We start from the raw sequence: 14379 nt of genomic DNA, 5'->3' as shown, positions 1-14379 counted from the left end.
GCAATATAGCAATAAATACAAAATAAGGGGGCAAAATACGCCTGTTGTTATTCAATGTTTCTTAACCACTTTGGTGGCACTTAGAACCTTAGTAATTCGCTTAGAAAATTCTTATAACTTACTTAAACGGTCTACCAAATTTTATTAAAATCGACCTAATAGATTTTGCATAATAAATTTGCAATGTAAATGTTTTTAAAAAAGTTCAAATTTTTTAAAATCTTTCTGAACAAAAAATAGACCATTTAGAAGTTGACTAATTTTTTTGAATATAAAGAGGTGCTCTACCTATCTAATACACTTTACAGAATTAAAATCGGATTATTTAAGGGGCCTCAGCAATGTTTTAAAATTATAAACAATTTTTTGGCTTATAAACAAATAGCTTTGTTTAATAATAAAAAAATTAATTTTTAGCAATGCAAATAATTAAAACCGATATAATTTGACTTGAACTTTCAAATGCTGTCAGCAGAATTGCTATTTTATTTTTTAATCAAAAGTTATCCTCGTTCAAAAATTGCAATTTTTCGATTTTTTGAAAGTTCCACCGCGTTTGTCTCGAAAACTGTGCATCCTACGAAAAAACTTGTAAGAACATTTTTTGCTTAGAATTGCCCAAGAAATACAAAAAAATGTTTTATTTTGCGAAAAATCGATGTTATGTAATTCCTCAAGTTCTTTGTTTATAAAAATCTTATCGACATCCGGATCAACTGTTACCCAAAAAATTCGTGTTCTACGGGTCAATATACATAAAAAAAACTTGGGTAAGTCCATCTAAATAAAGGAGCCCGTAGCACCCCCTCCTGGGTACAGCACTAATTTGTTTATAAGCCAAAAAACTGTTTATAACTTTAAAACATTGCTGAGGCTGCTTAAATAATCCGATTTCAATTCTGTAAAGTGCATTAGATAGGTGGAGTGCTTCTTTATATGTAAAAAAATTGACAAATCTTTGTATGCTCTAGTTTTTGTTGTGCAAGATTTTAAAAAATTTTAATTTTTTAAAAAAAGTTTAGATTGCAAAATTATTATGCAAAATCTAGTAAGTCAATTTTAATGAAATTTGGTGGACGGTTTTAGCACATTACAAAAATTTTCTAAGCGAATTAGGAAGGTTCCAAGTGTAACCTAAGTGATGGAAAAACACTGAATAAGGACAGGCTTGTTTTGCCCTCTTATTTTATATTTATTGCTATTTTGCAGCAAGGGTGTTGAATTAAGACATTTTTAACCAATCGTATCTGATAAAAAATTTAATTATCTTTGTTTTATTCCTATACAACTTTGTTCCAAAATGAATCGTTTTAAAGTTTTAAGCAAAGAAAGTAGAAAAAAAAACGAAATTTTTTGAAATTTTTAAATCTTTTATTTTTTTTTCATTAATGTTCCGGGCATATTTGAGATGGAGCATAAGTCAATTATTATTAACGAAGTTATTACCTAACTTTATCCGCAAAAATCCGAATGCCACCTCTCACATCCACCTAAAAACAGATCCTTCCTGGTCTACCATTGTATGTCTACATGTTCTCGGTTTGAATTTATTTCTGCCTTTGTTCAATTTCTAGTAAAACTGTAGAACCTCTTTTCTTTTTTGTGTTTGAAATTCTGGCCTTTACCCTAACTCCGACCAGGTAATGATGAGAATCCACATCTGCTCCTCTCCTGGTGCGGACATTGAGTCGTAAGTCTACAATAACATGATCTACTATATTTACTGTAAGTGCGTCCAGTGATTTCCAGATGTCTTTGTGCATATATTTTCCAGCGAAGTATGTACTGGCAATCATCATGTTAAGTAATCTTTGTAGGTTTATTAAATTACCATAGTCATTTGATTGCTCATGGAGACTGTGCTTATCTATTGTGGTTCAGAATTGTTGTTCTCTTCCAACTTTTGAGTTTAGGTCTCCATATATTGTTTTTATATAGAGTGTCCCAAAAGTAGAGGAACGGTCGAATATTTCGCGAACTAAACATCGGATCGAAAAACTGAAAAATACGTGTTCAATCATTTTCAAAAATATATCCAATGACACCAAACACAAAATCCCCACTACACCCCATGAAGGTGGGGTGGGGGGTAACTATAAAATCTTAAATGGAAACCCCCAGTTTTTCTTGCAAATTTGGATTCGTTACGTAAAAGTAGGCAACTTTTATTCAAGACGTTTTTTCGAACTGTGGATAGATGGCGCTATAATTGGGAAAAACGATTTATCCTGATACCACAGGTAAATTATAGAAACGGTTTAATATCTCACGAAATACACTTCCAAATGAGAAACCAAAAAACAGATTTTTAATCTTTTGTGGAGTAATGTGGGGTGGGCGTAACTTTAAAATCTTAAATAGCAACCTCCACTTTTTATTGCAGATTCGGATTCGTCATAAAAAATTAAGCAACATTTATTCGAAACATTTTTTAAAATTTCTGATAGATGGCGCTAATAAATCGAATTTTTCCAATTAAGGCGCCATCTATTAACAATTCTAAAAAATGTTTCGAATAAATGTTACTTAATTTTTCATGACGGATCCGAATCTGTAATAAAAAGTGGGGGCTGCTATTTAAGATTTTAAAGTTACCCCCCACCCCACATTCAGGGGGTGGGTTGGAGGGTCATGTTTGGTGTTATTCGATAGGTTTTCGAAAAAGATTAAAAATTGTTTTTTAGTTTCTCATTTGGAAGTGTATTTCGTGAGGTATTAGACCGTTTCTATAATAATTTACCTATGGTATCAGGATAAATCGTTTTTCCCAATTATAGCGCCATCTATCCACAGTTCGAAAAAATGTCTTGAATAAAAGTTGCTTACTTTTATGTAACAAATTAAAATCTGCAAGAAAAACTGGGGGTTTCCATTAGAGATTTTAAAGTAACCCCCCCCCCCACCCCAAATCCAGGGGGTGTAGTGGGTTTTGGTGCTTGGTGTCATTGGATAGATTTTTGAAAATGATTGAACACGTATTTTTCAGTTTTTCGATCCGATGTTTAGTTCGCGAAATATTCGACCGTTCCACTACTTTTGGGACACCCTGTATAATTTTTTGGACATAGACTTTGGTATGTAGACTCTAATTCATTATAAAACTATTCTTTTACTTCATCTTCATTTTCTTTTGTCGGGACATGCGCATTATTTAGACTATAGGTGTAGAAACATCCTTTAAGTGTTAAAAGACATATTATGGTGCTAATGGCTCTGAAATCTCTTATTATATCCATCTACACTGCGAGGCATAAGTTAATGATATAGAAAATGTACGCTCATTTTCATAGTTGATTTTTTCGTGAACGGATTAACGGATTCCACTAATTTTGTTTTATTATTTTAGATATTTCTTTAATATTTACACAGTTGTGCAAATATTTACTCAAACCTCTTTTTTGTACTTATACCGGGTGGAAGAAAAGAAATGTTTTTCTTATGTTAAGTTTGGAACACCCTGTAGGGAGGACGAGGTACAATAATAAGTATAGATCGGAATCGTATTGTAGTCTTGTTTTTTGAACATTTTGTTTTTTGAATCTACCTGATATCTTTAGAAACAAAGAAAATAACAAAGAAAATGGGTGGTTTTACTCTTAACATGTGTTTTAACTGAAACAAAACTAATAGTCTGGGCGCCAAATAGAGGTCACCGTGTCCTTTTCAATTCTGATGGACAAACTCAACGGTTTCTTATGAATTTTTGGCTGCTGATTACGAATTTCGAGGGTGGATTTCGATAAGAGTGGTCAAAAAATTGTTATAAACAACTTAATTGTTTATAAATTGTTTATAAGGCTCTGGTTCATAAACTAAAAGAGATAAAAAAATGTTTCCAATATAATTTGTTCCTTAATAAAAAACGAAGGAAAAATGTTTACTAAAGTTAAATCCAACAATTAGAACTTAAGATATTGTAAAATTAGTGCACAATGCAAATTGCAAAATAAGTATTTTTCGAAGCTTTATCGATCGTAACTCGGCTTCGTCGCATGCAAATGAGCCTTAGAAGGTCTCATTTTAAAGCTTAATAATAGGCTTCCAAGCAAAGCTTGTTAAATTACTTGATCTTCATTTTTTTGAAAGTTATACCCGTTTGAAGTTATAATTTTCTTAAAAAAATGTACATTCATTTGTTTATAAGGGTTTCAAGCAAATTTGAGCTATAAACATTTATACTTTAATTAACAATAATGATAGAAGAACTCAAAAGGAACAATTTGAGCTTACGAAAATGTTCGTAAATTTATTTTTGGCCAAGATGTCGATATTTTAATGGCGCGCTATGAGGCGCAAGATTGGCTCACAGTGTGAAGGTTCACGCGCTAACTTCTCGATGCAAATTAAAATTTCTATGTATATATTGTATACCGGGTGGTGAATTGGAAAACGGGCCGTAGAAAACTCAATGTAAAATTCTAAACTGTTGAATTTCTGCTTCCCTAATTATTTTACATCAAAAGACATTAGAAACTATTTGTAGAGGATTGAAATCTGTATTGAAAACAAATGTTAAAATTGTTCTACGAATTAAACATATTCCAAAATTTTGTAAAAATGTAATACATTTTTGAGTTTTTCAGCCCAAAATTAGGCCACACACAATGCAATAATGTGTCACAACGAAGTTATTATTTTCACATTTTTGAACTGTCAATATTTTTATTTTATCATTTATTGTTTAAAAACAACACAGTTGATAAGATTCCCTCATTTGCGGAGAAAGTATTAATAATATTAATAAAGATTTTTATTCAGTCAGTGGTGTGAGCAGTGAGCACTGTCAGTTAAATAGTAACGTGTGGCCTAACTTTTACACACATACCTACTGTGGTAAATGTATTATATTTTTCAAAATTTTGGAATGCGTTTAAATCGTAGAACAATTTTAACTTTTGATTTTAATACAGATTTCAATTCTTTACAAATATTCTCTCATGACTTTTGATGTAAAATAACTAGGGAAGCAGGAATTCAACACTTTAGAATTTTACATTGAGTTTCCTATGGCCCGTTTTACGATTCACAACCCGGTATATACGTTATCTTCATTTTTCATTTTTGAAGATCCTAATAAAATTTTATCATATTTTATAATTAAATCATCAGACTGTACCTCGTATCACCTTTCATTCTATTTAATTTGTCTTCTATTTTTTGTACTGAATGAGAAAAAAAACTATTAAAAACTAATATTTCAGAAATACAATTAAAAAGTAAGTTGATATTATTTATTATTACTATTTTTATAGACATTTTCTTTCATACATCTGCATCGAGATATACAGTGGTATGATAAGACATGGCCTCCTCTCACGTATCGCAGTCGTCAGTTAAAACACACATTAAAGAGTGACACCGTCTAGTTTCTTTGTTATTAAAGATATCTGAGAAACTAAAAAATAAAATGTTTATCAAATACGACACTACAACATAGTATCGATGCATAACCACCTTTTTACCTTTTGCTTCCTACAGGGTGTCTCAAACTTTTGTTTCGGTTAAAACACATGTTAAACTACAAACCCGTCTATTTTCTTTGTTTTTAAGGATATGAGGGAGATTCAAGAAACAAAATGTTCACAAAACATAAGACTACAATACGATTCCGATGTGTACTCATTATTTTACCTCGTCCTCCCTACAGGGTGTTTCAAACTTAACATAAGAAAAACATATCTTTTCTTCCACCCGGTGTAAGCATAAAAAAGAAGTTTGAGTAAATCTTTGCACAACTGTGTAAATACTAAAAAAATATCTAAAATAATAAAAAAAAATTAGTGGAATCCGTTCACGAAAAAATCAACTATGAAAATGAGCATAAATTTTGTATATCCCCAACTTTCTATTTATAACCCTTTCTATATTCATTTTTATTATCTTTGCAATTCTAGTTGGAAATGAAACAAACTAATATCAAAAACTTGTTGAAAAGATTGGGGAATGCTCTTGCACACAATAATCCAGATCTCCAAAAGTGGATCCAGAACCAAAAATCATTGTACAATGGTCTACCTTGTAGTTTAAGCGATATAAGATATTCTAATGAGAATATAGGGTAAGTGTAAATTTTTTTATATTTCGAACATAATATGTTAATGAACATATTTCAAGAAGAGAGAAGAGATAAATCCAGAAATACAAGAATATTGGAGATAATGGATGTAAAGCACACTATATTTGACGATATAAAAACAAGGCAACTAAGATCGTTTGGCTACATACAACATATTATGGAAGATGAGAGATTACCCAAGCAAGTACTACGATGGGCACCAAAAGGACGGCGGACAAGGGGAAGATCTAGAAAAAGTTGGATAGATGGAATTCATAAGGAAATTAGAGAAAGAGGCTTGAACGAAGACATGTGTTACAGTAGAGAACAATGGCGATTGGGAATTGGAAGATGTCGTAGAAAGTTATGAACCGATATACAGTGAGGACGTTTGAGTTTGCATAAATTCTCATTATCTCGAGAATGGGCAAATTTGAAGAGAAATGCTCAGACAGGTCGATTTTTATTTTTAAATTAGGACTTTTTGGCATATTATACAGGGTGTTTCATTGGGAAACGGAAATACTTGAATGGTGAATAGAGGTCACTGAGGCGTTCTAGATATACCACATTTATTGCCTCACTGATTTTTATAACCGAATTACAGGGTGTTTTACCGATTTTGCCCATTTCTTTCAGGACCCATAACTTTAGAACCACCCTGTATATTTTTTGATATTTGGTACACATATAGAACATTTAGAACCCAAACCATCCAATTACTAACCACAAGAAAAATCCAGGTTCGGACTTAAAAAAAATTATAAAGTTATTGTGACCTTAAAACAACACCCTGTATATTGAAATTTTCAAAATCCGTTTGCATATTTGAAAAGAGCACAAAAAACTAAGTTTAATAGTTCACTTAAATTTTTCGGCCAGACAATTTAATTACTTTAATTTTGAAATTATATTGAAGTTTTTAAGAACTCTTAGATTAAAAAGCAGGTATTATTAACTTTTAAGAATAACTTATTAAAGTCAATGAACAAATACTTATTTTAAAAATAATCAATACTTATTTACTACATTAGAACGACCCATTTACTAATCACAAGAAAATCCAGGTCCGGATTAACAAAAAAACATAAAATAATTGTGACCTTCAAACAACACCCTGTATATTGAAATTTTCAAAATTCGTTTGCACATTTGAAAATACCACAAAAACTGAATTTATAGGTTTGCTTTAATTTTTTGCGCAGAAAATTTAATGACTTTAATTTTTAAATTAAATCTATTGAAATTTTTTAGAACTCTGAGATTAAAAAGCAGGTATTAGTAACTTTTAAAAATAAATTAAAGTTAATGACTAAATACTTATTTTAAAAATAATCAATATAGTCGGAGAGATATTTTATTTATTTATTATTTATACATATGACCTGGCCTCTAGTGACCAATCCAGGTCGTTTTTTCCTGATGGGATTACAGATATTTTTTTTTATATTTTTACATTTTTTTGCTCAACTATTGAATCTATTTTTACAATTAACAATTTGCCATAATCTATTAATTACGTTTAACAAACAAATTTAAATAAACAATTTAAAATATTTTTGGTACTATCAACTCCCTTCTAAGTTATAAAGACAGTCCCTCTATTTTCAGAAGAGAGTTGGTAGTTTTTTTTTTTTTAAATTTCATGAATTAGTCGGAGAGATAGAAGCGGATTTTGTGCGTGATAAGTAATATGGAAAAACTATACGGGAATATGTTGAATTAGTTGTGTACATGATTTTCACCAACGGCCGGAAACCAGAGTGGGGGCCGAGGGTAGTTATAAGGGGTCAAATTCGCGGTTTTTATTATTTTTTTTGTGACGCTCATGATCGAGATAGTGCACCAAAATTTGGGAATAAGTAGACCATGACATAACTAAGTAAAATCTCTAGGGGCGGAAAGCTACGTGGCCGACAAAGGGGTGGGGGTAGAGGGTGAATATAAAAAATATAAAGGGTTTTTTGCGACGTTCGTGATTGAGATAGTGGCCAAAATTTGGGAATAAGTAGACCATGACATTACTAAGTAAAATCCCCAGAGCCGGAAACCAGAGTGGGGGACGAGGTTAGTTATAAGGGGTCAAAGTCGCCGTTTTTATTATTTTTTTTGTGACGGTCATGATTGAGAGAGTGCACCAAAAGTTGGGAATAAGTAGGTCATGACGCAACTAAGTAAAATATCGAGGGGTGGCACTCTGCTTGGCCGACAAAGGGGTGGGGCAGGGGTGAATACAAAAAATATAAGGGTTTTTTTGCGACGTTCGTGATTGAGAAAGTGCACCAAAATTTGGGAATAAGTAGACCATGACATAACTAAGTAAAATCCTCAGAGCCGGAAACCCTAGGTGGGGGACGAGGGTAGTTATAAGGGGTCAAAATCGCCGTTTTTATTATTTTTTTTTTGTGACGCTCATGATCGAGATAGTGCACCAAAATTTGGGATTAAGTAGGTCATGAAGTAAATAAGTATAATCTTCAGAGGTGGAACGCTGCGTGGCCGATAAAGGGGTGTAGGTAGGTGTGAATATAAAAAATATAAAAGGTTTTTTGCGATTTTCAAGATTGAGATAGTGCACCAAAATTTGGGAATAAGTAGACCATGACTTAGCTAAGTAAAATCCCCATAGCCGGAAACCTGAGTTGGGGATGAGGGTAGTTTTGAGGGGTCAAAGTCGCAGTGTGTATTATTTTTTTTGTGACCTGGCACATCATTTGTCCCCCACGCAGCGTTCCGCCCCTGGAGATTTTACTTAGTAATGTCATGGTCTACTTATTCCCAAATTTTGGTGCACTATCTCGATCACGAACGGCAAAAAAACACCCATATATTTTAATACTGACCCCTGACTACCACCCCTTTGTACCCCAAGCAGCGTTCCGCCCCTGGAGATTTTACTTAGTTAAGTCATGACCTACTTACTCCCAAATTTTGGTGCACTATCTCCATCATGAGCGCCATAAAAAAATAATAAAAACCGCGAATTTTACCCCTTACAACTACCCTCGTCCGCCACTCTAGTTTCCGCCTCTGGGGATATTACTTAGTTATGTCATGGTCTACTTATTCCCAAATTTTGGTGCACTATCTCAATCACGAACGTCGCAAAAAACCCCTTACATTTTTTTATATTCACCCCTGCCCCACCCCTTTGTCGGCCACGCATCGTTCCACTCCTGGAGATTTTACTTAGTTACGTCATGACCTACTTATTTCCAAATTTTGGTGCACTATCTCGATCATGAGCGTCACAAAAAAAAAATAATAAAAAACGGGATTTTGACCCCTTATAACTACCTTCCTCCCCCACTCTGGTTTCCGGCTCTGGGGATTTTACTTACTTATGTCATGGTCTACTTATACCCAAATTTTGGTGCATTACCTCAATCACGAACGTCGCAAAAAGCCCCTTATATTTTTTATATTCACCCCTACCCCCACCCCTTTGTCGGCCACGCAGCGTTGCGCTCCTAGAGATTTTACTTAGGTACGTCATGACCTACTTCTTCCCAAATTTTGGTGCACTATCTCGATCATGAGCGTCATAAAAAAACTAATAAATTTTGCGACTTGACCCCTTATAACTACCCTCGGCCCCCACTCTGGTTTCCGGCCGTTGGTGAAAGTCATGTACACAACTAATTCAACATATCCACGTATAGTTTTTCCATATTACTTATCACGCACAAAATCCGCTTCCAGCTCTTAGACTAATACTTATTTACTACATTGGAACGACCCATTTACTAATCACAACACAAATCCAGGTCCGGATTAAAAAAAATATAAAGTAATAATGACCTTGAAGCAACACCCTCTATACTAAAATTTTCAAAGCCCGTTTAAACATTTGAAAAGAGCACAAAAAAACTAAGCTTCATGATTCGCTTCCATTTTTTTCGCAGACAATTTAATGACTTTAATTTTGAAATTATGCCGAAATTTGTAAAAACTCGGAGAATTCTAACAAAAATTTCGATATACACAAAAGTAATTTCATTAAATTGTCTGTGCAAAAAATTAAAACGAGCCAATAAACTTAATTTTTTGTGCTCTTTTGAAATGTTCCAACGGATTTTGAAAATTTCAATATACAGGGTGTTTCTTCGAGGTGACTATTACTTTATATTTTTTTGTTAACCCGGACCTGGATTTTTCTTGTGATTAGTAAATGGGTCGTTCCAATGTAGTAAGTGATTATTAATTATGTTTAAAATGAGTATTTAGGCATTAACTGATTATTAAAAGTTACTAATACGTGATTTTTAATCTCAGTTATAAAAAATTTCCGGTTTCAGGTAAAATTTATTTCAGGCTTTATTATGGGAGTACCGTCTAGTCAGTGTTAATTGCAAAAGACCAACTCTGTCTATCTCGGTGGCTTATCGCTCCGGGTGGGTCTTAACAATGGGCCAGGTCAGATAAATTTAATAATATTTACGACCGCACTAATTGAACTCAACCATTTACTGTTGAATAAACCATAGTAAATAAGTATTGATTATTTTTAAAATGAGTATTTGTTCATTATTAACTTTAATAATTTATTATTAAAAGTTAATATTACCTGCTTTTTAATCTAAGAGTTCTTAAAAACTGCAATATATATAATTTCAAAATTAAAGTCATTAAATTGTCTGGCCGAAAAATTTAAGCGGACCATTAAACTTAGTTTTTTGTGCTCTTTTCAAATATGGAAACAGATTTTGAAAATTTCAATATACAGGGTGTTGTTTCAAGGTCACAATGAATTCATAATTTTTTTTTTAGTCCGGACCTGGATTTTTCTTGTGATTAATAGTTGGATGGTTTGGGTTGTAAATGGGACATATGTGTACCAAATGTCAAAAAATATACAGGGTGGTTCTAAAGTTATGGGTCCAGAAAGAAATGGGCAAAATCGATAAAACACCCTGTAACTCGGTTATAAAAATCGGTGAGGCAATAAATGTTGTATATCTAGGACCGCCTCAGTGACCTCTATTCACCACTCAAGTATTTCCGTTTCCCAATGAAACACCCTGTATATATAATACTAGTGACGTCATCCATCTGGGCGTGATGACGTAATCGATGATTTTTTTAAATGAGAGTACGGGTTGTGTGATAGCTTATTTGAAAGGTTATTTAATTGTTTATTCAGTAATATAAACATTAACATAATTATTTATACAGGGTGTACTAAAACATTTGTTAAATTAATTTACACAAAAAGAAGAATGTAACTTCTTTATTTATATAAATATTTATATAACATTCTAACTTATTTAATTCAAAATACATTTACTGCTGTCATAAAAGCAGGTGATAATGTTTATTTCACAAATAAACATTGCTTTTCGCTTAAATTCAATGCTCAAACTGCTAAGAGACAGGTGGGTGGCAGTTTTAATATTGAATTTAAGCGAAAAACAATGTTTATTTTTCAAATAAACATTTCTTTCTGTTTTTTGACGCACTCAGATGTATTTTGAAATAAATGAATTACATACATTCTTCTTTTTGTCTCAATTAATTTAATTAAAAAAAAAATTGTTTACACACCCTCTATAAAAAATTATGTTAACGTTTATATTACTGAAGAGAGAATTAAATAACCTTTCAAATGAGGGGTCACACGACCCCTACTCTCATTTAAAAAAATCATCGATTACGTCATCACGCCCAGATGGATGACGTCACTAGTATTATATATATGCCAAAAGGTCCTAATTTAAAAATAAAAATCAACCTGTCTGAGGATTTTTCTTCAAATTTGTCCATTCTCGAGATAATGAATTTATGCAAACTCAAACATCCTCACTGTATAAGTAAATGTTAATGTTCATAAAGATGTTAAAATGTGAATTTTTATCAAATGCCTTTTTTTATCAATTGATTATTCAGAAATTATAAAATATGTTCAATTAATTTTTTGTAGATATAGGAATAAATGTGAATTCACAGTTGGAATTGATGAGGAAACGAATCTGTCGACTGTAGGATTTAGGATAGGAAGCTACGTTAATGGGACTACTGGTGTTGGACCAGTAGATGGTCTTGTCCACATTCCTGAATCAATGAAAGTTGCTGTTAAAGTAAGCTAGTGTTAATTTTTTTTATTTGTTCCCCATTTTTATTGTTGTGCCTCGTTTATTTAAGTTACTTTTATTTATTTATTTATTGACGGGATACCACCCAATTAAATACATACATAAAATATTACAATTATTATCTAGTGATACATTAAACATAAAAATATAATAAATATGACAAAAATTAGCGATGCAGCCATATAGAAATAAACAGATATTAAAATAAGATTAAAATAAGGTAAAGCACATAACAAATATAAGTCACCTAGCGCACAGCAATAAATCGAAGTCTATTCTATTTCCATTTAGAATGATTCTACTCAGTGGAGAATGACTACCAAAATTGCAACGATGAAATTTAATTGCAAAATTTTGAGATGATCTAGTGACTCTAGACACTCTAGAGGGAACATTAAAATCAATTAGAGACAGTAGATCATTGCAATTTATTTTAGAATTCAATAGTTTATGTAGAAACAAAATATCAGCATAAATCCGTCTAGAAGATAGCCTAGGAAGGTTTAATGTATTTCTAATTTCTGAGTAGGAATGGTCACTTAAAGGTTTGTGTAATTTAAAATTTAAACACCTAATGGATTTATTTTGAACTTTTTCAAGCTTGGCTATATGGACTTCATAAGTGGGTGACCAAACAAATACTCAAGAACAGATCTAACTAGGGAAATGTTAATCAGTCTGATGGTATTAATGTTGTGCAAACATCTAGAAGTTCTGATAATGAAGCCCAACATTTTAAATGCCTGGTTATTCACATAATCAAAATGAGCACAAAAATTTAGTTTGGAATCTAATTGAACTCCTAGATCTCTCACAGTTGATACAGCCTTCAGTATTTCAGCCTTTAATTTGTAATTAAAAACGAGGTTGTTAATTCTTCTACAGAAACTAATAAAGTGACATTTTCCAACACTAATGCTAATTTGGTTCCAATTGCACCATGCCATAATTTTATTAATATCAATTTGAAGTTTTTCACAGTCTGAGATGGATTCGATAATCCTAAAGATTTTTAAATCGTCAGCAAATAGCAGAAATTTAGAGTTAATTTGAGATTTAATGTCATTAACAAATATATTAATCAGGAAAGGCCGTAAGTGGCTTCCTTGTGGAACACCAGATGTTACAGAAATTTCACTAGATTGAAAGTGTTTTATCTTAACAAACTGTATTCTGTTAGTTAGATAACTACACAACCAGTTATACACATTGCCTGTAAATCCAATGGTTTTAAGCTTGTTACACAATAATTTATGATTCACGGTGTCAAATGCTTTAGAGAAATCTGTATAAATAGCATCTACCTGTATGTAGTCTCCTTTCCAAAGCGTCAGATATGTATTGTAGGTCTGGATCCCGCGTATGAAAAAAAGGTTGATTAATAGGAAGCTGAAAATTTGTTAATAGCTTAACGGTGTCTAGTCCGACAAACTTTGATGTATCGGAACACTGGGACAGGTTACAAACTTGAACGTCAGACTACGAAAACGTTCCATGTATTTTGTCGGACAGAACTTCCAACTGATTTGTTACCATTTCATTAAACTCTCAAGCAAAAATCAGACTGGTGTTTATCACCAACTGGGCATTTTAATGAGTGGAACACGAAGTGTCATTCGAAGTGCCTGTCATTTGACGAGCATGTCAAATGACAGGAATCATGTTGGTTAGTAATAAATAGCACTCTGATTTTTGCATGAGAGTTTAATAGGGCTTTTCATTCACAGTCATTTGTTTCGAACTTCTGTCATAGGTCGTATAATCCGTGTATATTAATAGTATACACAGATTATACAAGATATGACAGAAGCTCGAAACAAATGACAATCGATGAAAAGCCCTATGAAAGGGTAACAAATCAATTGGATGTTCTGTCCGACAAAATACATGGGACGTTTTCGTAATCTGACGTTCCAAATTTTTAAACTGTTCCACAATTAAAACTTACCCTCTTACAGTGTTCCCTTATATCAAAGTTTGTCCGACTAGACACCGTTAAGCTATTAACAACTTTTCAGCTTGCTATTAATCAACTATTTTTTGGTACGCGGGATCCCGGTCTATTATGCCATTATGCGAGTTTTCCAAAAATATTCAAACACTTAACCAAATAGCCATCTCGTTTGTTGTTGGTGACGACATCGCTGTCAGCTACTGTTTACATTTAGTGCATAAGCCATGCGAATAAACAGGTTTGCTGTTCCCAGTCGGGATAGCATTTGACCTTGCATT

General features: G+C 32.5%; 1 protein-coding gene across 2 annotated transcripts in view; it reads left to right on the top strand.

Moving 5' to 3' along the window:
* The window catches only part of LOC126884636 (tRNA (uracil-5-)-methyltransferase homolog A), a 51933-nt gene that overhangs the window by 15123 nt on the left and 22431 nt on the right, over nucleotides 1-14379 (top strand). For both annotated transcript variants that reach the window (XM_050650700.1, XM_050650699.1), the window contains exons 4-5: nucleotides 5895-6058; nucleotides 11976-12132. In XM_050650700.1, coding sequence (XP_050506657.1) covers nucleotides 5895-6058; nucleotides 11976-12132 — 321 coding nt within the window. The remainder of the gene's footprint in view (nucleotides 1-5894; nucleotides 6059-11975; nucleotides 12133-14379) is intronic.

This window comes from Diabrotica virgifera, chromosome 5 (genome assembly GCF_917563875.1).
Source record: "Diabrotica virgifera virgifera chromosome 5, PGI_DIABVI_V3a".
In the NCBI taxonomy this organism is placed as follows: domain Eukaryota; kingdom Metazoa; phylum Arthropoda; class Insecta; order Coleoptera; family Chrysomelidae; genus Diabrotica; species Diabrotica virgifera.
Note: the sequence above shows the minus strand (reverse complement) of the source record. Positions and strands in the feature narration are given on the sequence as shown.